At 37.9% G+C, this 25,352-nt stretch overlaps 1 protein-coding gene across 4 annotated transcripts in view; it reads left to right on the top strand.

Moving 5' to 3' along the window:
• LOC308343615 (UDP-glucuronosyltransferase 3A1-like) overlaps positions 1–24,608 on the top strand; it is a 36,206-nt gene extending 11,598 nt beyond the window's left edge. For 2 of the 4 annotated variants that reach the window (XM_080804722.1, XM_080804724.1), the window contains exons 3-7: positions 9,384–9,492; positions 11,862–12,393; positions 18,831–19,062; positions 20,568–20,787; positions 21,935–24,608. In XM_080804722.1, the coding sequence (XP_080660848.1) occupies positions 9,384–9,492; positions 11,862–12,393; positions 18,831–19,062; positions 20,568–20,787; positions 21,935–22,211 (1,370 nt within the window). In that variant the 3' untranslated portion in view covers positions 22,212–24,608. The remainder of the gene's footprint in view (positions 1–9,383; positions 9,493–11,861; positions 12,394–18,830; positions 19,063–20,567; positions 20,788–21,934) is intronic. The other 2 variants (XM_080804725.1, XM_080804723.1) reach the window with 1 other exon arrangement.
• Positions 24,609–25,352: the final 744 nt, after the last annotated feature.

The following is a 25,352-nucleotide window of genomic DNA, read 5'->3' on the forward strand; positions in this document are numbered from 1 at the left end:
AAAGTGAGAATTTCAATATGGTCCTGTCGCCTTCTTGTGGCCACAGACTGAAGTTCCTTATTTCTTTATTCAAACCTTTGTATTTAAGTAATACCAGCATATAATAAACTGCATATATTTAAAATATACAATTTGATATATTCGGACGTATACATATGCTGAGATATACATATATATGCATATATATATTCCCATTTGTGTATATACCTATGAAACCATCAACATCATCAAGATAACAAATATATTTGTTCCTCCACCAGAAGATCTCTAATGTCCTTTTGCAATCTCCCCTCCTGGCTCTCCCACCTCTCTATTCCCTTTGCCTATCTATCACTAATATGTCACCATATGTTAGATAGAATTGTGTAGATTTTATAGAAATAGGATCATAATTATGTACCCTCATATTTTGGCTTAGTGCACACAGCATAAATATTTTGAGATTTGTTTTGTTTTTGCTGAATAGTATTCTATGTCTGGATTACCACAATGGGTTTATTTAGTTGCTTGTTGATGGGCATTAGTGTTGTCTCCTGTTTTGAGCTATTACAAATAAACCTTTTGTGAAGAGTTATGTACAAGCTTTCTATGAATATGTACTATCTTTTCTCTGAATTAATTGGTAGGAGTATAGTGGCTGAACCATAGTTTTGGTATTGTTTAAGTTTTTAAGAAATGGCCACACTTTTTCCCAGGAGGCTGTAATATTCTGCATTCTCACAGAAGTGACTGCAGTTTCCATGTATACCACATCCTTGTCAATACCTGGTATGGTTAGTCTTTTCACTTTTAGCTACTGTTGTATGGGTGTTAAGTTGGTTGTATTTCATGGTGGTTTTTATATGCATTTTATTTATTTCTAATGAAGCTATGCATTTTTTCATGTGCTTATTTGTCAACAATGTGTCTTCACAGATGAGTGTTTCCCAAATTTTGCCCATTTAAAAATTGGGTCATTTTTTTCTTATTATAGAGTCTTCAGAGTTCTTTGTATATATATTTTGGATATAGGCATTTTATCAGATATAAACTCTGAAAATATTCTTTCCCAGTCCGTGACTTACCAGTGTCTTTTGAAGAGCACAATTTTTAATTTGTTGAAGTGTCATTTCACGCTTTTGCTACATGTATTAGTATAAATACATTTTTTTAGTTATTCTGTGAAAATTATGAGAGTCATTAATTTATTTTCAAATGTGAAAATAACCTTGTATTATGGGAACAATACCACTTGGTCAAGATGTATTTTGCCTTTTATGTAATTTTAGATTTAGTTTGCTTTAAAATTTTTAAAAAATATTTTATTTATTTGAAAGAGAGTGAGAGTGAAAGAACACAAGCAGGAGGAGCAGAAGAGGGAGAAGGAGAGAGAAGCAAACTCCTCACTGAGAAGAACGTCTGATGCAGGGCTGGATCCCAGGACCCTGAGATCATGACCTGAACTGAAGGCAGACACTTAACTGACTGAACCATCCAGGGGCCCATATTCTGCTTAAATTTTAGTTTAAAATTTTATATCTGGGGGTGCCTGGGTGGCTCAGTGGGTTAAAGCCTCTGCCTTCAGCTTGGGTCATGATCCCAGGGTCCTGGGATCGAGCCCCACATCGGGCTTTCTGCTCAGCGGGGAGCCTGCTTCCCTTCCTCTCTCTCTGCCTGCCTCTCTGCCTACTTGTGATCTCTGTCTGTCAAATAAATGAATAAAATCTTTTAAAAAATTTTATATCTGTGTACATGGGGGTCAACATTATGTGATTTCTTTCTTTTTTTTATTGGCAATGTTATCAGTGCAATATTTTCCTGCTAGAATAAATTGGTAGTATTCCTCTTTCAATTTTCTGGAAGAGTTTGGTTATAATAGTATTGTTTCTTCCTAAATTGTTTTGGCCACTCTGAGAGACAGGTTGTCTCCACCCACCCCAAAGTTAGGTTTGGATGTTGACATTTTATGTCCTTATTTACACACAAAGAGGTTATAAAATGGTTTATTAGGGGCACCTGGCTGGCTCATTCAAGAGCTCAATGCTCCATCTGAGTTTTGTGGGTTCCAGCCCCACTTTGGGTGTAGATTTTACTTCAAAATAAAATCTTTAAAAAACCACAGTGGTTTATTAATAACATGATCAGGCTGCATGGACAGAGTAAGGCAACTCCCAAGCTGGTCCAAACATACATTGAAAGAGCAGGGAAAGGAGGATGCTTTGGGGCTTTTATGGTGGTCAGTGGTGGGGCTGGAATGGGTGTTTCCCTTCATGTTTGACTGATGACGAGAACATCCTGTGTTTCATTTATTTCAGTTGGATCTTGTATAAGAAAGTCATTATGGCATTTTGTGAGACCTGCTGCCTGAGGCTGGTGAGGGAGTTGAATGTTTCACAGAGTGTCTTTTTCAAAAGACCAGTGTTGTGCATGTGGAGAAATGAAGCAGTGCCTTGGTCATGATCAGTAATGTCTGAAGATATGTAGAGGATAAGGAGTCTTGTTTCATGCTGTGTATTGTGTCTTTGGTGTGTGGAGACACATGTGTAACCTTCAGGTATATTTTGGATATCTATATGGCAAGAGATTCTGTGCTCTTTACCCAAATGGAACAACCTTTCATCTTTATAGGTCTCTTTGGAATGTCTTTTTCTTCTTTAAGTTAACTTTGGTGGTTTCTGTCTTTCTAAGCATTTGTCCACATCACCCATTGTCTAATTTATTGCCATCTAAAGTTCATAGAATTCTCCTATAGCCCTTTTCACTTCTGTGTGGTCATTAGTGGTGTTCCTTCTTTCATCTGTGGTCCTAATAATTTGTATCCTTCTTGTTTCTTTTTCTTTCTTTCTTCCTTCCTTCCTTCCTTCCTTTCTTTTTTTTTTTTTTACTATCTCTTACTTCTTATTTTATTTAAAATTTTTTTTAAAAATTTCTTTTCAGTGTAGCAGAATTCATTGTTTATGCACCACACCCAGTGCTCCATGCAATACATGCCCTCCATAATACCCACTACCTGGCTCCCCCAAACTCCCACCCCCCACCCCCGGCCCTTCAAAACCCTCAGATTGTTTTTCATTGTTTCTTGTTTGTAAATTTTCTTTCAAAGAACTGGCTCTGCTTTCATTGACTTCTGTTGGTTTTCTATTTCCAATTTTATTAGTTTCCCCCAATCTTTGTCAATTTTACCGTCCGTTTTAGGTTTAGTACAGTTTCTTCCCCAGTGTCTTAAGGTGACAGAGTAGGGTATTGATTTGATAACTTCCTTTTTAATATAAGCATTGAAACTCTAAGTTCCTTTTAACTGCTGTTTGGTGCATCCCATATGTTTTGGTATGTTGCATGCTTATTTTTATTTCTTTCTAAGTGTTTTATGATTTCCCTTGTGATTTCTTTTTGATACATGCATTATTTAAAAGGATAATGTTTAATTTCCACAATTTGTGAATTTTCCAGTTTTCTGTCTGTCGTTGATTTCCAACTTCATCCTGGTGTGGTTAGATAGCTTGTGATAAGTATGTTTTAACATTATTGAGACTTATTTGTGGCTGAACATAGAGTCTCTGCTGGAAAATGTCCCATGTACCCTTGAGAACAATGTGTATCCTGTTCGGTAACGTGTTCTGTATATGTCTGTTACATCTAGTGGATCAATGTGTGTAAGTCTTCTATTTCCTTACTGATCTTCTTTCTGTTTTTTTTTTATCCATTTTTATCCATTATTAAGAGTGGGTGTTGAAATGCCCAATGATTATATAGAAGTGTCTATTTTGATGGTCCGTCATTAGGTGCATATGTGTTTATAATTGTTATATCTTCTTGCCTTATTGAATCTTTATTTATATATAATGTCCTTCCTTGTCCCTTGCAATCTTATCTGATTTAAAGTCTATTATGTTTGGCATTTGCTCATCTACTTCTGCTTTCTTTTGCTTATTACTTGCTTGGAATATCTTTTTCCATTTTATCCCTGTCTGTCTGTGTCTTTGGTTCTAAAGTGAGTCTCTTATAGACAGTATATATAGTTGGCCATGCTTTTCTTTGTGTGTGTGTTTGTGAACTTCTTGTTTTTGTATTTATTTTTTTAACACATTTCATTGTTTTGGAATAACTGTAAATTTACAGAAAAGTTGCAAAGATATTATAGGAAGCTCCCATATACCCCACATCTTCTTTCCCCCATTGTTAACCCATTTTATTTTTAATTTTAAAGTATTACTTTTTATTGAAATATAGTTAATATGCCAACTTACATTAGTTTCAACTGTGAAAAATAGTGATTTGTCAAATGCACATGTTATGTAGTGCTCACCACAAGTGTAGCTGCCATCTGTCACCATACAAGGCTATTACAATTGGTTCCTGCATTTTTATCCATTGTGCCAATGTCTATCTTTTCATTGGAGAATTTAATCCATGTACATTGAATGTAATTACTGATAAGGAGAAACTGTGTCTGTCCTTTTGCTATTTTTTTACATGCCTTATAGCTTTTTTGTCCCTTACTTCCTATATTAGTGTTTCTTTGTGCTTAGTTGATTCTTTGTCATGAAATGTTTAAGTTCCTTTGTCATTTCCTTTTGTGTATATTCTATAGCTATTTTTTAATGTGCATCACCATGGGGATTTAATTTAACATGATAAATATGTCACTCACATTTTAATATTTACCAGTTTAACTTTAATAACATTCAAAAATTCTCTTCCTACAATGCTGGGTTCATCCCCACCCTGTTGAATTGTTGATGTCACAAAATTACATATTTGAACAAAGTTGCCCCCAATCATAAACTGTCATTAATTTAAATGCATTAGTACATTAAATTACAGAGAAAATTTGATTGGAATTAGAAATAAAGTTTAAATAAGACTTGTTTTTAAACTAATACTTGGTTTTTAAAAGTGTACTAGTTTCATAAATCATGAAGAAACCACAAGTGCAGTTAGAAAGCATTGCTATGATACTAGCTTTATAATTTGCTATGCATTTACCTCTGTTAAAATCTTTAGTTTTCCATACACCTTTGAGTAACTATCTGTCATCGTTTCATTTTTTCTGAAGGACTCTTATGAACAATTCTGTCAGTATAGGTCTAGTGGTAATGACCTACCTTAGCTTTTGTTTATCTGGGAATGTCTTAATTTTGCCCTCACTTTTGAAATTCAGTTTCCAGACACAGAATTTTTTGTTGTTCATTTTTTTCTTTTAGCATTTTGAATATATTGGCCCACTACCTTCTGGCCTCCAAAATTTCTTATTAGAAATCTATTGATCATCTCATTGGCAGTCACTTGTATGTGATAAGTCACTTTCTCTTAATGTTTTTAATATTCTCTCTTTATCTTTCTGAAGTTTGATTATAATGTGTGTGTTTGAGTTCATTTTCCCTTGGAGTTTGTTGAGCTTCCTGGATGTTTATATTCATATCTTTCATCCAGTTTGGGAAGTTTTCAGCCATTACTATGTTTTCAGTCATATATTATGTATTACATTGTTATGTATTACATATGTAAAATATTCTCTCTATCCCTTCATTTCTCTCTTTTCCTTCTGAGCACCCACACTGCATATGTTGTTTCCTTAGGCTGTGTTCTCTTTTCTTCAATATTTTAACTTTCTGTTCTTCACACTTGATCATTTCCATTGTCTTATCTTCAGGTTCACTCGTTATTTCTTCAGCTTGCTCAAATCAGCCTTTGAATCCCTCTAGTGAAATTTTCATTTCATTTACTGCATTTTTCAGTTCTACATTTTATTTTTGGTTTCTTTTACATTTTCTGTGCTTTTATTTACATTTCTATTTTGTATACACTTTTTCCTTCACCTTCTCCACATCTTTCTTTAGTTCTCTGAGAATCTTTATAGCAGTTATTTTAAAGTCATAGTCTAAAATATCTGCCACCAGGTCTTTCTCAGGGACAGTTTGTTAATTTATTATTTTCCTCTGAATTAGGGTGTTTCCTGTTGTTTGGTGTCCCTTGAGTTTTTTGTTGAATGCTGACCTGTTGAATTTAACAATGTGTTAAATCTGGAGATTAGACTCTCTTCTTTTCTTCAGGATTTGCAGATTTTTTAAAATTAATTTTGTTTATTGTTTTTATTCTGTGGTTGTTTTAGGCTGCCTTTGGGTGAACATCAATGTGAGTAGTAAATTTTTGTTTTCTTAGGTCTTTTCATAGCCTTTTTGACATGAATGGACACTTTATAATTTTCATCATATATGTAGTTTTTGTCCAATATCCTAGCCCTTAATATTTGTCTCCCATAAGAGGAAAAATAGAAAAGTCAGGGAGAAAAAAAAAGACATCAGTCTCTTAGGATGCCTAGAAGCTCATTCAGCCAGAACAGAATGTGCTTGAAAAAAAAAATAGCATGATGCAAAAACATCACTGCCTACTCTTTGTCTGTACCTATATGATCAAAAGTAGCAATTCACAGTCAAAGCACAAACACCTGAGATTTGGAGAACATCATTTTTACCCACTCTGGTTCCTGAAACCTGTGTACAATCTGCTTTATGAACATATGTTCAGCTGCCTGCCATGAGATGTATGTGGGGGATGGGTGGCTGGTACTGTGAACATAGCTGGAATAACTGAAATTAACTAAAATTATCTGCACTTTACAGTTACATCCTTCCCTGGACGTTGACTACAAGGTTCCAAAATAGATATTTTAGACAGATTCTGCCAGTCAATTGTTATCTAAATGGGAAGACAGATTCCTGGTGCTCTACCATCTTCCCAGAGTCTTCACTACTATCTTTTGACTTATCTTCTGTTTTCAGAATATATAGGTATAGATGAATATGTGTGTGCACATATAAAAGAAAACTTTCACCAGTTCCTGTTTAAATGTGTGTCCAGGAAAGCTTCTTATACTTTCATGCTGGAAGTGGAACCCAAATAGTTATTTCTTAATGGTGTCAGGGATGGAAAGACCTTCAACTGACAAGTAATTCTTCATAGGAATTCAACTGAGGAGCCATGGCTTGTGCTTTGTGTAAGGCAGCAGCACATCCCTCTTGTGAGCTCCTGTGTGAATGTTTATGTCCTGAGTGCCCGCGCTAGATGAATCTCTGCAAAAGGAGGTTGTCCTTGATGCAATGTCATACATGTGCTTCTGGAGAAAACTGAATGTGGTTAAGGCCTTGCCAGCAAAGCTTGTGTGCAGGTTGTTGAGGTAGTCCATAAGAAAGCAGTTACAAATGATTTGTATCCTGCCAAGATGAAGAAGAAGAGAAACTGTAGCTGAGTGCTTGTTGAAATAGAAACTGAGCAGAACACATTACCAAATCTATGCATGTAAAGTATCTATTAATACTTAGATATAGTCAGCAATTTCAATAACATTGGAAATGGGGGGGTGCTTAACATAATATGTGATGGCACAATTATGTTATAGTTATCCACTGCAAGGCATCATTACTTCCTTACTGGTTTAAGAATAGTATAAACCGGCCATTAAATGGAAAACCAGTGGAGGTAATCACTCTTTTGCTTAACAGATCCTTTATAATGGGATTTAATCCTTAAAGACACTGTTTATGGGTTGTATTAACCATTTTAATATGTTGGGCAGATCCAAAGAGTCTCTTTTTGTCAAGCTGATTGTAAATGCCCAAACTTTAATTTTATTTTAATTTTTGACTTGTTACATATCAAGAGCAACCATAGCCACTAAGAAATAATATAAAAGAAATGACTGTTATGACTGTGGGATATTTAATCCCAGTAGTTAAGGCAGAGCATGCAAATTTGTCCTCTATCTAACATTTTGACTCCTAAGAGTACTGAAATTTTCTGTACATATCTAGTGGGCTCTTCTCATATAGCTGTTATTTTTTTGTCCCAGTATCGATTAAGACCATTAAAGTTTGTCAGTGGCTTGTCTCATCTGATGTTAAAACTATTTAGAGGCTCTGATTTAGAGGCACAAAAGCCAATCTGTGCCTTTCTTTTTTTAAAGTAATGTTACATTCCACATGTATCGTGTTACATTCCACTCTTTTTTAATTTCTTTCCTGACTCTCTCACCCTGCCTTGCCTTTCTCTTTCTTCTTTCTTTGGGTTATTAGAGGTATTTTGGGATGGTGTCCATTCTAACCTGCTCATATTTATAAGTTTCTTCTTCAGAATGTCCCAGTTAGTATCATCAAGGCTAGGGGCCTCACTGGTGGTAATTTTGAGAGATGTAAAATTAACTTGACTTTGAATAAACCCCTTGAATTAACTCCATGGGCATGTTATCAGTGTTTTACCATATTACCATGTTAGTCAAGATTTTCTTTTAGCTACAAAGATATAATCATCATCAGTAGCAAACGCATTTTCTAAGGCTGTATGCGCCTTCTACTTTTACAGGTGTGGATCTCTTCCTACCTATGGCATGGTGACTGCCCTTCCTCACACCATTCGTTGCACTTGTAAACTGGAATCAGTCTTATCCAGAGCACTGTTTATAAAATGGGGGCATCCCTTGAGACACACAACCATTGGTCGCAGAGTTCTACCTAGCCAAGTGTCAATCACAGCTCAGGCAGGGATTCAGAAGCACAATTTAAGCTGACACAGAAAATAGGTTTGCGTGAGACATATGGCCAGGGCCACTGAAAGGCTACTCCCATACTTTTGTTTCTAAAGGCCAATTATGGAAGCTTCTGAGTAGGGTGGAGGTGAGGATTCCCCTACATGGGTCTGGCTTGCTTGGCTTGAAACTCTTCCTCGCTTAAGAGATGGCATGTTGAGGCTTTCTTCTCTGTTTGCCAAGGTATGTCCCAGAAGGTTAAGAGAGAGATGGAGCTTGAAAGCCATCATCTGCTCAACTTAAAAAATGGCATCAAACTCTTTTTTACACATGATTTATGGGGAAATGCCAGGATGTGAAGTAGGGCTGCAGAAGGCTGCTTTTCAAAATTAGGTTTTGGTATTTTTTTGGCAGAGTGAAAAACCTGTGCTGTATCACTTTTAATTTTAATGAAAATGATTTCTTTTCTAAATGGGAAATGCCTGGGGAGCTGGCAGTGAATGAGATCTGTATTTAAATACAAATTTTATCATTCACTGTATGTGCACTCTTGACAAATTATCTGGCACTCCTTTCTCACCTATAAAATGGTGACAACTTATACCTTTAAGTGCAAACTTTAAACAGAAACTTCTAGTAGTACTTTAAAATGAATAGCTATATCATTATATGGTTCTCAATAAAGTTTAGCAGGTTGCATGATTGAAGATATGAGAAAGCAGAAAAACCAAATCAAACCAAAGTTCAAAAAGCAAACATTTGAATACATATACAATCCTTGGAATAAACAAACATGATATCATCATGTCAATATTAATTAGGGTTGTATGGTATAATTAAATATTTCCTTATTGGTGTTTTATTTTTTATTATTTTTTTTTAGAAAAGAATGAAATTTCATACAAAGTTATCAGTTGGCTTCCACCTGAAGATCATAGAAAAGATTTTAATAACTCTTTTGATTTCTTTGTGACAGAAGCTTTGCATGGCAGGTAATTTCTTTTATTCTCTGAATGAAAGACTTGCCATTTTAGTGATAGAAATGAATGGTTGCATGCATGGATACTTGGTTTGAGTTTAAGAGAATTGGTTGGATGGGTGGATGGATAGGGAGATCAATGATGGTGGCAGAATATGGATGGAGTAAGTGAGTTTTCCACTACCGGTCATCCATATAGTGCCATAGTGAGGGGGATTGTTCCTCTGGATCTTCTTTGCAACATTTCATCTATGGTGTTTGCATATATATTCTCCAAAATACAGAAGTTGTGACAGACAATTTAATTTCTCATTGTCAATAGGTGATGAGAACCACCAGTTTATACTTTTTGTTCCTCCCTTACCCTCACATAAATTCAAGAATAGAAAGATGCTTATGAATACTGTTATTTAACACCTCGAAACACTGTCTTTTAAACTCATTTAAAAAACCAAAATATCTTGGTGATATACAACCAGCAAGTAACCCGAGGAATTTTGTCATTATCTGGGATATATAGAAAGTTCTTCTTTGACATTAGAGGGTAAAGACACAAATTTATCCCTTGTTTGGTCAATACACGGGCCTAATGTCCATGCCCCTTCTTTCCTTAGAAATTCTATTTGCAGGGCACCTGGATGACTCAGTTGGTTAAGCATCTGACTTTGGCTCAGGTCATGATCTCAAGGTCCTGGGATTGAGCCTACTGATGTGCCCCTGTTGAGCTCCCCACTCAGTGGGAAGTCTGCTTGTATCTCTCCCTCTTCCCTCACTTGTGCTCTCTCTTTCTCAAATAAATATATAAAATATTAAAAAAAAAGAAATTCTATTTGATACTAGGTGGTCCTAAAATCTGACTTTTTCCATAAAGCCCAATTCCATAGTAAAACTAGAACACCAAATTTCCTTATCTGTAAGAGATCTGATCTAAAGTACTCATTTGAAACTTTGTTTTATCTTGTGTTGTTACTCATATATTTTCTAATTGTATGTCTCATCTCTTCCCCCTCAGCTTTATTATGTCAAAGACTGTCTTATTGTTTGTTTAGTTTTTGTTTTTAAGTATGCTCCATACCCAGCATTGACCCCAATAGGAGGCTGGAACTCACAACCTTGAGATCAAGATCTGAGCTGAGATCAGGAGTCGGATGCTTAACCAACTGAGCCACCCAGGTGTCCCTCAAAGACTGGTTTCACTCACATGTTAAATATGGTGCAAAACACTGAGCACAGTGCTTTCCTGAATTTTTTCATTTATTATCTTAATTTCAATATGATTCATGCTCTATGTTTGAGGAAATTGTACTTCATATTCTGAATTTGTCAGTAACATTTAGCAACCATTCTTTATGAAAATCTTTTAAAATATAATAGAGGATAATTTCAGCTAATCATGTGTTGTCACTTTTAGTTGATTCTATAGCACGTGTAGGCATCTTCATATTGTTAATGAGCTCTCACCTGTAGGTCTTCTTTCATTGGGTGGACGTGGTGGAATATTGTACAGGTTATAGGTTTGCTGGGCCATTGATTCTCTCAGTCCTTCATTCATGTAGGAGGCCTATGGGTCTCCAAAGCCCCTGCACCTGTAACCTCTGGTCAGGAATATTCTCATCTGTTGCCATGTGCTGTATGAAACGGATCATTTTCTTTGCAAGCACTAATGGGAAAACATTGAGAGAATAGATCCTGGAGTAATGCCATAGGCAAGAGTCTTCAAAATTGGTAAAATTTTAGCATGAACTTTTGTGAATACTCCAGCTGGCATGAAGTGGAAAGGTAGTAGTTAACTTCAAATAGGTTTTATTTTTGTTTGTTTTAAATATTAATATTTTCAGGTAGGAAGATATAAATCTCACATTCAGCTTAGAAGTCAGATTCTAATATTACCATCAGGAAGTTCCTTGTGTGAGGCAATCTGTCAAATTCAGGATATACTTAATTTCAAATAAAAGAGCTACATCATGAATATCGATGTTATGAAGTTACTTCCACAGTTTGGTTAGTAAACAGGACAGTCACTTAGAAAAGTTCAGAATACAAATGAAAGTTAAACAGAACATCACAGAATGTACCAACTAGACATGAGACTCTGAGATCTACTAGTTGTCAAAGAATGCTTTCAGTGCAGAAAGATCTAAATTAGCTTTGCCAGTGCATGCATATGGATTGGCCATAGAAAGGGTAGGGGAGGAAATGAGAACATTTTAGGAAGCAGAAACACCTAGAGCAGAGTATTTGTTGAACACTGGTAACATAGGTGGGCGGCTGCCACGTATGGTCTTACTTACCTGGGATATTTTCTTTGAGCCAAAGATTCTCCTAAGTATTGTGAAATTAACACCTTCAATGAGTATTTCTCATTACTTTTGTTTTAAACAGAGAAGCATTTGAGAACGTTGTAAAGTTAATGGAACAACTGGGGATTCGATGCAGTGATTTGCTAAGGAGAGGAGATATCATGGATTTCTTAAAAAATGAGAACTTTGACCTGGTATTCATTGAAGCATTTGACTTCTGTTCTTTCCTGGTTGCTGAGAAGCTTGGGAAGCCATTTGTGGCAATTCTTCCCACCCAGTTTGGCAGTATGGACCATGGGCTACCAATCCCTGTGTCTTATATTCCAGTATTCCGTTCCTTGCTAACTGACCACATGGACTTCTGGGGCAGAGTGAAGAATTTTCTGATGCTCTTTGATTTCTCCCTGAAGCAATGGCGACTCCAGTCTACATATGACAACACCATCAAGGAACATTTCCCAGAAGGTTCTAGGCCTGTTTTGTCTCATCTTCTAAAGAAAGCAGAGCTGTGGTTTGTTAACTCTGACTTTGCCCTTGAGTTTGCTCGGCCTCTGCTTCCTAACACTGTGTATGTTGGAGGCTTAATGGCGAGACCTGTTAAACCAGTATCACAAGTAAGTAAAATCTTAGCTCTCAATATGGACTTCATGCAGAACTTTTCAGTGCAGACAGAACTGGTGGGTCCCCTGGCAGAGGGAACAGGAAGTGAAGTATGATTAGGCAGGCAAAGCAATGAGGATATATATTTTTATTTTATAATTTAATTTAATTTTACTTTTCTAGTCTACTGTATTCTATTCTGAATTTTATTTTATATGGTAGAAAGCACTTAGTATAAGACTTAACTTCTTATCAAATTTTTAATAGTACAATATGTAATTATTGACTTAGGTGTCATGTTGTGCGTCAGATCTCTAGATCTTATTCATCTCATTTACTTGTAACTTTTCCTCCATGGAATAATAGCTCTCCTTTTACCTCATTGTTCCCCTTCCTCTAACCTTAGAAACCACCTTCCACTTTTGATTCTATGAATCTGGCTATTTTAGATGCTTCAGATAAGTTAATTCATGCAGTATTGCCTTTCTGGCTTAGGTCACTTAGCATAATGTCCTCAAGCTTCATCCATGTTTTCCCATATTGCAAAATTTCCTTCTTTTTAAAATATTCCATTATATGTATTATATATATAATTGTATATTTTATATATGCATATATAAATGTATATATCCATTTTCTTAGGTATAGAGAGAGAAATCAGATTGCTCCATCATATGGTGGTTCTATTTTTGATTTGGGGGGGGAATTTCCATATTGTTTTCCATAGTGCCTTTACTGTTTTTCATTCCCAACAGTGGTAATAAGAGTTGCTATTTCCCCATATACTCAACAGTTGTCTTCTGTTTTTTAATAATAACCATACTAATATGTATGAATTAACATCTCATTATGGAATTGATTTGCATTTCCCTAATGACTAGTGTTGCTGAGTATTTTTTCATATTATCTGTTTGCCATTTACATGTTGTCTTTGGATAAATGTCTATTCCAGTCCTTAGCCTATTTTTTTTTAATATTTTACTTATTTATTTGACAAAGAGAGGGAGAGAGATCACAAGTAGGCAGAGAGGCAGGCAGAGAGAGAGAGGGAAGCAGGCTCCCTGCTGAGCAAAGAGCCCAATGTGGGACTCGATCCCAGGACCCTGAGATCATGCCCTGAGCCAAAGGCAGAGGCTTAACCCACTGAGCCACCCAGGCACCCCCCCCTTTAGCCTAATTTTAATGGGATTGTAAAATCAATCTCTCCCTTTCTTTCTTTCTTTCTTCCTCTCTCTCTCTTTCTCTCTTTTACTTTCTTTCTTTGTTCTTTCCTATTGAGCTGTAGTTCTTTCTTATGGAGATTTTGGAGATTAATCTCTTATCAGGAGTACAGTTTGCAGATATTTTCCGTTCTGTAGGCGGTCAGTTACTCTGTTGATTGTTTCTTTTGCTATGCAGAAGATTTTCAGCAGCTTTTTAGTTTAATGTAGTCCCAGTTGGTTTTTTTTTTTTTTTAGATTTTATTTATTTATTTGAGAGAGAGGCAATGAGAGAGAGCATGAGCGAGGAGAAGGTCAGAGGGAGAAGCAGACTCCCCGTGGAGCTGGGAGCCTGATGCGGGACTCGATCCGGGGACTCCAGGATCATGACCTGAGCCGAAGGCAGTCGTCCAACCAACTGAGCCACCCAGGTGTTCCCCCAGTTGGTTTTGTTGTTACTATTGTTTGTTTCAGTGTTTGTTAGTTTTGAGTTTGATATTTCATTTTCTTGTGCATTGTGCAATATCATTGAAATAATTGGCAAGATCAATATATGAAATTTTCTCCCTGTATTTTCTTCAAAGAGCTTTGTAGTTTCAGGTCTTATGTTTAAATATTTAATCAATTTTGAGTTGAAAATTTGTATGGTTTAAGTTGAGAATTGAACTTTATACTTATTCATGTGGATATTCATATGCTGGAGATAGGGATTCTGGTGAGAGGGTGTTTTCATAACTTATTTACTGGCCTAGGTGAGACTGGTTACACATTTGCCTGGGGTGCAGTCTGTCTTTATCTCTTTCTTTCTTTCTCTCTTTCCTTCTTTCTTTCATTTTTTTTAGAGAATGAGAACACGGAGCCTCTTATTCTGATGTCATTCTCTGCTCTTTTAAATTTTAAATGATAGAGTTACATTAATCTTATAATTATCAAAAGACAGCAAAGCTGATTTTAAATGGTTTCCTGGGATGATAGGTCTTATGGTGTAGTGTTGGATGGAGTCAAATAGAGCCAGATTGAATAATAGAGTAAAAAGCTTTGGGCTGGGGACAACCAAACAGTGCAGAAGAAGAAATTATATTTCTGAAGAATGACAAAAGTGTATTCTTAGGGGGCTAAATTTTTAGGGGATTAAATCAGAAACTTCTTAAGAATCATCTATGGGATGGGCCCCTGGGTGGCTCAGTGGGTTAAGCCTCTGCCTTCAGCTCAGGTCATGATCTCAGGGTACTGGGATCAAGCTCTGCATCAGGCTCTCTGCTCAGGGTGAGGCTTCTTTCCCTCCCCCCCTCCCCGCCTGCCTCTCTGCCTACTTGTGATCTCTGTCTGTCAAATGAATAAATAAAATAAAAAAAAAAAGAATCATCTATGGGTGGCTGTAAACTAATTAATACTACACAAAATAGACATGCCATAACTTTTACAGGAGATAAAGGATATTTTATAAATGGTTTAACATAATAAAATCAATCAATGTACTACAACACATTATTAGAATGAATGGGAGAAAAAAAACACATCATGTCAAGAGAGGGAAAAGTTATCTGACAAAACTAACACAGTTTCATGATAAAAACACTCACAAAACTAGGCATATAAACATGATTCTTGAACATGATAAAGAGTATATGGAACATTCCCAGCAAAAAACATACTTGTTATGATAGACTGCAATTGTGCTTCTTATGATCAGTAGTGTAAGATGTCTACTTACATCACTGTTATTCAAATTTGCCCTAGACAAAGCAAGTAGGCAAGAAAATGAAAGAAAAGACATCCAAACTGGAATGGACAATGTAGAAATAGTTTGATTTTCATAGGACATATTTCTCTATGTAGAAAATACCAAAAAATTCAAATACCAAAAAGAAACTATTAGTTTTAATAAACAAACCCAGCACAGTTGCATGGGAAAATAACAATATGCAAATATGATTTGTGTTTCCATACAGCAACTATGAACAGTCAGTAAATGAAATTGAGAAAACTATGTACAACAGGATCCAATTAAACTGAGGAGTTGAAAGACATGTATACTGAACACTATAGATTTTCTGAAACAAATTCAGAAAGACCTAAATAAATAGAAAGACATCTCCAGACCATGGATTGTGACACTTAATCTTGTTAAGAGAACACTACTACTCAAAGTAATGTACAGATTTGATCTAATCCTTATCAACAGCTCAATGGCCTCTTCTTTTTATAGAAATGAAAAAGCCAATTTTCAAATTCATATGGAAATATAAGAGACCTTGAATAACCAAAAGAATATGCAAAAGAACACAGTTGGATGACTCATACATCTGTGACCAATTCATTTTTGACAAGGGTGTCAAAACCATTCAAGGAAGGAAAGGATAGTCTCTTTATGATTTTTTTAAAAAATTTATTTATTTGACAGAGAGAGATCACAAGTAGGCAGAGAGGCAGGCAAAGATAGGGGGAAGCAGGATCCCCGCTGAGCAGAGAGCCCGATGCGGGGCTTGATCCCAGCACCCTGAGATCATGACCTGAGCCGAAGGCAGAGGCTTTAAACCACTGAGCCACCCAGGTGCCCCAAGAATAGTCTCTTTAGAAAATGGTGCTGAGCCTGCTGGATTTTCACATGAAAGAGAATGTGTTTTGAGCCCTCCTCATACCACATACCAAAAATAACTCAAAATAGATCAATGACATAATTAAAGAGTTAAAAGCCATAAAATATTTAGAAGAAAAGAAAGGGATAAATCTGCATGGACTTACTTCATAATGAATTTGTAGACATGACATTGAGAAGATGAGTAACAAAGGAAAAAATAGAAAACTTGGACTTCATCAGGATTAAAAACTTCTCTATTTCAAAGGATGTTGTGTAGAAAATGAGAGGACAACCTATCAGATACAAGACAAGTATGTCATCTCGCTGCCACCTTTTAGCCTCATACTGGATGTCCTAACAAAAGTAATGAGACCAACAAAAAAAAAAAAAAAGAAACCCAGAATGAAAGGCATATAGATTAGGAAAAAAGCAATAAAACTATTTTCTTTGCAGATGACATGATGGACCATTTTGAAAATCTGAAAAAGCCAAAAAATAAAAAATAAAAATTCCTGGAATAGAAAGCAATCATAGCAATGTCATAGGAAAGAAGTTTAATGTACAAAATCAACACTTTTCTTATATATTAGCAATGCATGAGGGAATATGAAATTAAAAACACTATCCATTTATATTAGAACCGCCAAAAATGTGATGTTGGGAATAAGTCCACAAAATATGTAAAGATTTATATGAGGAAAACTACAAAATTCTAATGAAGGAAATCAAAGGACTAAATAAGTGGAGAGAAATTCCATGTCCATGGATAAGAAGACACAATATTGTCAAGAATTTGTTCTCTCCAAATTGACCTATACATTCAGTGCAAGCACAATCAAAATCTCAGCAAATTATTCTGCAGACATTGATAAACTGATCCTAAAATTTGCATGGAGAGGCAAAAATCCTGAAAAGCCAACACAATATTGAAAATGAAGAACAAAGTGGGAGGATTGACATTTTCAACCTCATAACTTACTATAAAGCTACAGTAATCAACACAGTATGATATTGACAAAAGATTAGATCAATTATAAATGTAACATAATAGACAACCCTAAAAGAGATGCATACAGATTTAGTGAACTGATGTTTCACATAGGATTAAAGACAACAGTACAGAGAAAACATAGACTTTCAAAAAAGTGGTGATGAAAAAATGTATATGTGCACACACAAAGAATAAATTGGACTCAGACCCTACATTCTTCAAGAAAATTAGCTCAAAATGGACCACAGGCCCAAATATAAAATTCAAAAGTCTAAAACTTTTAGAATATGATATCAGAGAAAATTCAGATGAACTATGGGCTGATGAAAACTTTTTAAATGCAAAACCCAAGTCATGTTCTATGAAAGAAACAGTTGATAAGTGTGCTAAGTTGAAAATTTCTGTTGTGGGGGCATTTGGGTGGCTCAGTCAGTTAAGCTTCCTTTGGCTCAGGTCATGATCCTAGCGTCCTGGGATGGAGTCCTGCATCAGGTTCCCTGCTAGCTGGAGCATGCTTCTCCCTCTGTACCCCCCCGCCCCCTGGCTTGGGTTGCCTCTCTCTCTCTCTCTCTCAAATAAATAGATAAAAATCTTAAAAATTTTTTTTTCTGTGTTGGCACGGTCAAGAAATAAAAAGAGGAGCCACAGAACAAGAGCAAATAATTGGAACACACCTATCTGTTCAAAACTGCTATTCAAAATATGCAAACACTTTATACACACAAAGACCCATAGTATACAGAGAACTCTTAAAATTAAACAAGAAAACCAAAAGGGCACCTGGGTGGCTCAGGGGGTTAAGCCTCTGCCTTCAGTTCAGGTCATGATCTCAGGGTCCTGGGATAGAGCCCTACATCGGGATCTCTACTCAGCAGGGAGTCTGCATCCTCCTCCCCCTCTGCCTGCCTCTCTGCCTACTTGTGATCTCTCTCTCTGTCAAATAAATAAATAAAATCTTAAAAGAAATAAGAAAACCATAATTTATAAAAGGGGGGAAAAACCTTCCGAGACCTCTCAACAAAGAAGACAGACAGATAGTTGGCTGATAAGCAAGTGAAAGAGACACACCATAGAGACATTCCCCAGCATCTACCTCAGCCTCCAGAAAGCATGCTGCCCCCTACTGGACCAGGACAGCAACTGACACTCTCCCAGACACTAGCACCTCTGGTCTGGCATTGGGAACACTCCTTAATGACCATAACTCCCCACACCTAGAATGAGGGATGAGGATGACCCTGGTATGTGGACAATGTTTTCAATGAAAAAAGAGATTCCCACCACCTCCACTTTCCTTTGCTTTAAAACATTGTTATACACACAAGTCCTGGATCTAGATGTTGGTGTTACAGTATGCTTTGAGGGCCTCAAGGGCAACTTGGACTATTGTGGTAGTGGCTGGACATCTACAGCTGTCTTCACATTCATTTGTGATTATTGAAAGTGTTTATATGGTAGGATGTGTCCTGAGGTCTCAGAGAAATGACTTCAAGGCCACCAGACACAATGGATATGAGCAGAGTGCAAAAGGCACTGAGCTGTCCAGGGGCTAGGAGAACCTAGTGAACTCTTGGCACTGACAGGAAGGTGTATTCAGTAAATAGCTGACTTTCATTTCAAAGCATCTCGGCTTTGATGAACAACTTTGTTCACCTCCTTTCTTTTCTTACCTCTCTTCAGGAATTTGAGAATTTCATTGCCAAATTTGGAGACTCTGGTTTTGTCCTTGTGGCCCTAGGCTCTATTGTGAGCATCTATCAGTCCCAGGAAGTTCTCAGGGAGATGAACAGTGCCTTTGCTCATCTGTCTCATGGTGTGATATGGAAGTGTAATCCTTCTCATTGGCCCAAAGATGTCAAATTGGCGGCAAATGTGAAAATCATGGACTGGCTTCCTCAAAATGACCTGTTGGGTAAGAACTATTCAGATCTACTCCTCTCTTTCCATTTATGTATCTTTAAGTTTCCACTGTGCAACCCCACCACACTGGGAAAGGGCATCTGGTACCTAATGGTAATCTTTAGAGGACAGGAATGGAGCAGCCAGCTGGAGTTCTTGGGAAATCAGGCTCTGCTTCCCAAATGGCTAAAACTGCCATGTTTTCTTCTTCTTTTCTATTGCAGTCTTCAGACCTGCCCCCGGAAGTGATATTGTCATCAGGCTGTTTTGACCACACCATATTTGGCATTCAACAAGGTTACCCAAACTTAGTCAAAGACAGTTTATGGATTCTGAGATCACATATCAAAGGATATGTTGCCACTGTTTTCCCTCAACTCTAAAACATCCATTAAGCCCCATGTCACTATAGAAACACTCTCACGCATATTGGTTCATTCTCCTTTGCCCCGAAAGGTGTACTCATACTTTCACAAAGTATTGGTGACAGTGTCTTAGGGGTATGCCAAAAGATCTGAGTTTGAAGCTGAGTAAACTCTCAGCCTTGCTGCTTATTTTGCCCATCATATTCTCTGGTAACGGAGAGCTCCTCACACCCCTTTGTCCATGTGCCACTTTTTGGAGCTTCTCAGTGCCACAACCACTGACTATATCAAACACTCATCATCAAGATTATGGCTCACAAACATATTGGGAACTTCAGGTAGAGGCTTCTGCACATTTAGTCACAAAGCATGGTATAGGGAAAAGGATTCTGACTTTGAAAGAGACACAAATAGATTCTGATGCACATCCCTGTTTAGAGTCAGTGTTTGGGATGAACTCTTCATTATTAGCACTTGTTTTAGTTTTCTCTAAATAGAGGGGGATGAGAAAACAGAAACTAGAAATATCGAGATGGGTGGTCCATCATTGTCTGATTTAGAGGATTTCTTGTGAAATTAAGGAGAAAGCACATATAGTGTAAGTTTGATGAATGCCACATGAGATGTGATGTCAGTAAGTGTGCTAGCCTTCAGATAAGAGGGAAGCAAATGGGCAGTGAAAGGGAGAGCTTGAGACCTGGAAAGCAAGAGGTAGAGACAGAGAGAGAGATAGAGATAGTAAATCAGAGCAGAGAGAGTAGCACTGGGAGAAAGTAATAGTGAGATAACAGACACAAGAGAAGCAAAGGGAGAGACAGAGTGGAAAGATAAGGATGGTTGGAGGAATGAATGGATGGATGGATGGATGGATGGATGGAGGAAAATGTTGTGCTTAGTATTGTTCTCAACAGCTGTCCTTGGGTTCTGAGTCTTAGATGGATTGATTTAGAAGAATCTCTGTGTGGAGATTAGACCAGAATATTTTATCTTGGAGAATATGCACCCTTGAGTGTGTCCTAAGCTAATTCAATAAATCCATTTTCTCCAACATACTTTAAGATCCCTTTGTATTTTTTTCTGCCTTTGATCCTTTCAAAGATGTTCTGAAAATTTTCACCCTGAAATATTCTGCTCTGTTCCTGATTTGCAACAGCTCACCCACGCATCCGTCTCTTTGTCACCCATGGTGGATTGAATAGCATAATGGAGGCCATCCAACATGGTGTACCCATGGTAGGGATTCCTGTCCTTGGAGAACAGGCTGAAAACATGATCCGAGTAGAAGCCAAAAAGTTTGGTGTCTCTATCCAGTTAAAGCAGGTTAAGGCAGAGGCATTGGCTCTGAAGATGAAGGAAGTCATTGAAGACAAGAGGTATGGAGTTCTCTGGGCTTGTGGCCACCTAGACTGAATGAAGACATCCAACACAAATGGCACTGTGTAGCACTATTTTTTTTTTTTTTTGCAATAAAAGCTGAAACTTCTGAGACATGGAATAATATGTGTGTGATGCTAACAGATGACCTTTTTCCTCTGAGAGCAAGACTAGGGAGTTCAGATTAGATATTGAGTAAATTTCTATCTGAAGTCTTGTGAGGACTCTGGCCTACTTACATAGGGTCTGTTAGAGGTCTTATATTTTGGGACTACTGATAGTAGAATTACACTAAGCAGGAGGTCACCTTCTTGTCCCCCAATATGTCACAGTGTTTCCTGATTCAGACCGTTTGTCAGTGTTGCTCCTTCAGACATCCTTCCTTTCTCTTCACAGATCTAGCTCCTTCATGACAGTCAGACTCATCTCCAACATCCTCTCCTCAGAGAGGCAGGAAGCCTTTGTATGGCAGTCCTAAATGTGCTCCTCTCTCCCACCGCATTCAATCATGATTCATTATTTTCTTCTTAACACTTCTCAGGATCAGTAACAGCCCCATTCCCTTCTGTTTTAATTTATTGTGTCCCTCACACTGGAAAGTAGAGAGTTAGCTCCCTGGTTGGTCCAGTGTCTCTTGTTTTTCTTTGTGTTCCCAGGGCCTAGCCCAGGTCTGCCAGAAAGTAAGGTGGGATGAATTTCTGTTAAGTGAATCAGTACAAGGCCCACATTCTCTCATGTAAATTGCCGTCCAGCATAAGGATGCAATATGAATTGAGTATCTTATTAGAGTCTCAAGGTAATTTATCTTGATTTGGGTGTATGTTAGTTACATCATATACATTCCTATATACTTTTTCCTTTATTGTACCATAAGTGTCCTTAGGTAGAGACTTGTCCTTACAACTTAGTCACCTTTTTATAATTTAACACTTTTAGCCCTAAGCATGGATCTTTGGATGGATAGACCAGTTAGAACTTTTCAGTGGGACCCAGCTAGACTGTGACAAGGCTAGGCCAACCACTTTTCCTTGAAACTGAGTCTTTTGTGCATATGCATGAAAGTGTGTATATGTGTGTGTGTGATACAAGGTCTCTAAGAGTTCTGAGACCACATGAGTAACACCCTACCTCTGTCTCTGTTAACAGGTACAAGTCAGCAGCTGTGGCTGCCAGCATCATCAGGCGCTCCCACCCCCTGACCCCTGCCCAGAGGCTGGTGGGCTGGATCGACCACATCCTCCAGACAGGAGGTGCGGCCCACCTCAAGGCCCATGGCCTGCAGCAGCCGTGGCATGAGCAGTACCTGCTGGATGTCTTCTTGTTCCTGCTGGTGGTCACCCTGGGCACACTGTGGCTCTGTGGGAAGCTATTGGGCATGGTGGCCAGGTGGTTGTGTGGAGCCAGGAAGCTGAAGAAGGCCTAGTGGAGGTGCAGGCTTAATGGGTATTTGGGGAGGTACAGGTTGTAGAAGGCTTTCCCTAGCACAGAGACCCCTAGTATATTCTCCATATTGGTACCTGAGGGTGGTGCAGAAATATCTCCTCGCTGTTTCTGCCTCTGTTTGGAAATTCTAATGAAGGAATCTTGGGATTATTTTTTCAAATTGTGATAGAATATATATTTTATAAAGATTATTTAGCCATTAATTGTATAGTCAGTGGCATCAAGCATACTGACATTATCATGGAAATATCACCACCACCCATTCCACAACAGTTTTCATCTTCCCAAAATCAAACTCCATGCTGATCAACCAGTAATTCCTCATATCCCTGCCCCCAACCACCATCCCCAACCCTGGCAACTCCTGTTCTGTTTTCTGTGTCTATGAGTTTGATCTTGGCTTCTTGACTTGCCTCTTTTCAGTGGTCTCCTCACTCAGACCCAAACCTTCAGTAGACAGCCCCACTGTCAACCCCACTCTCTCTCTAGACATAGGGTCATGCTTACTTCATCCTTGGTGTCTGACATCTCTCAGTCTCTCTGCCCTTTCTCCACCCTCACATTTCATGATATGACGTAAGATACTGGCCAGTACTTCCATGCTGGGTTTTCCTCTTGTATCTCCTTTTCACCTTACCTCCAAGCCCAGGAAGCCTGGTCCCCACTCTGCAGCTACGCAGGGATGACCCTCCCATGACTCCACCTGTAGTCTCTGTTCTGAGTCCCCATCTATGAAGAGTATCTCCTTTGCTGGTCAGACATGGAGCCTGCCTTTGGGCCACAGGTAATGCTGTGGCTTTCACTTCTCACAGTTCCCTCTCATGATTGCTCCTCTTAAAATATATTACTTGAAGATCCTGGACCTCCCTATGAACCTCTGGAATCTCAGGTCCTGTGATAATGGGAGTTCCCAGGACTTTATTGATTTAGGAGACATCTATCTGCCCCCCAAATATGGCATAGAATATCCCTCTATGTATAGGAATTGCATTCAGTTCCTCACAAAGTACACCCCAAAATGTGTGCCTAACCACCAGGATTTTATATGTTTGGTGTTTGATTCTCTGAAAAGGGCTGCTGTGGGGGCTCCATGTGATTATCTGTAGCTCTCCCTTCTTTTTTGACTTTTATATCTCCTTTGCTAGACACCAGTCTCCCTCTCTGGTAGGTTTCTTGTCTAATACATTTTACCTTCCTATGATTGTGCCATCATATTGCTTTTGTGTTTTCATGTGGAATTCAATATATCCTTAAACATTTCAAATGTACAGTATCTTGTATATGAAGCATAGTGAAGAAAACAATAGATATATGGGATAGCCCCAGACACCAGTTTTGATTGCCCGATTCGAAGTTGTGACCACATGTTGAAATAATTCAAATGGAAGATGAAGCAACTACTACAAAATACTCCATGCAGAAGTGGGAAGAGGCCCACCCTTTCTCATGTCAAGATAGGATTTTCTGTGTAGAATGCAGAGCTGGTGCCAGGTGTCTACTGGGTTCTGTGAGTTCTCTTGCTGTACAATGTCACCAAAGCCAAAAGCATGTCCTGTGAGGACACATGTGTGTATGTGTGGGTGTAATTCAAGGTCTTATTTCTGTAATTCTTATGAAATCTGTAAAATTGATCTCTGGTAATAGTTCCTGAAAGGCAGACCTGAAGCTTTTTCTGTGTTGTCATTAGAATAAATAGCCAAGACTTTTCCTCCTCATAACCAACAAAGGGACCAAGGAATGAGGCTTCCAGCTGATAAGTCCTGTTCCCACTCTCACCATGTCATCCTGCCTGAACACTTATAACTCAGGGAAGCCAGCTCTGTGCCTACTCCTTACTAAGTTCCACTTCCATTCAGGGAATCTGATCAAAGGCAGCCAGTGAGTCAGGCTGAAACCTCGTCTCCTTTCATTGAAATATTCTCTATGGGGCAGACTGTCAGCATGGCCTTGATGGTATGGATATCTGTTCTCATCCTTCCCTGATTCAGATCATTTGTTGGCTCTCCTTGCATGGAATACATGTCCTCTGTGATTTATTTCTGGCTACCTCTCCAAGTGTATCTTGAAAACTTTGAGGCAGATCCACACAGACATGTTGATTCATTCATTCAGTTGCTTCATGACGATGGTGCAAAGACCAGTCAATGGGAAAAGAAAAATCCCTTCAGCAAATTATACTGGAACAATTGATATCTGAGTGGTCTTTGATTTTTACTTGATGACATATACGAAAGGACATTGACTGTCACTGCATACCATGCACAAGAATTAACTCATAGTGTATCATGGACATAAATGTGAACACTGAAGCTATGAATATTCTAAAGGAAAGTCATCTTAGTCTTATGGTCACACAGATTTATTATTCAGATCACACAAGCTCAAATCAAAAAGAAAGATATTTGATAAATTAGATTTTATCAAAATGAAAAACATTACTCTTAAGACAGAAATATAAGCCCTCTACTGGGCAAAAATATTGCAGCACATTTCTCAGGCAAAGAACTTATATTTAGAGTATCTAAACAAATCTTACAACCAGTACAAATATGAACAAAAAGTTTTGAGCAGGCACTTCTCAAAAGAAGGTATGCAAATATGCAATAATCACATGAAAAATTACTTGACACATTAATCATTAGAGAAATGCAAAATAAAATTGCAGTATCATAGCATATCTACTAGAATGGCTACATTAAAAATACTGATGATATTGATGAGGGAACAGAAGGCTGGCTGAGGACAAAGCAAAAGCTGACACCCTCCAACCTTCCCCCATCCCCATCCCTGGGTGGGGCATATTATGACATTCTTTAGGAATCTCCCAACTATCTTAATGTTAATACCTTGCTAGAGGGGAAAAATGACCTTGGCAATGGCTAGGCCCCAAGGCCTCTGGTATCTTATAGGTTTTTTTTAGCATATGAAATTTCTATTGAAACCTCCCTTTTCCTTCTCCCATCCCCATGGTACATAAGCAGCCACCCCTCGTAACCCTGGGGCAGCAGCTCTTTCTGCCCACCGGTCCTGTCCCAGTGCTTTAATAAACCACCATTTTGCACCAAAGATGTCTCAAGAATTCTTTCTTGGTCATCGGCTTCAGACTGACAAATCTTTACAT

This window comes from Martes martes, assembly GCF_963455335.1.
Source record: "Martes martes genome assembly, chromosome: 5".
In the NCBI taxonomy this organism is placed as follows: Eukaryota; Metazoa; Chordata; class Mammalia; order Carnivora; family Mustelidae; genus Martes; species Martes martes.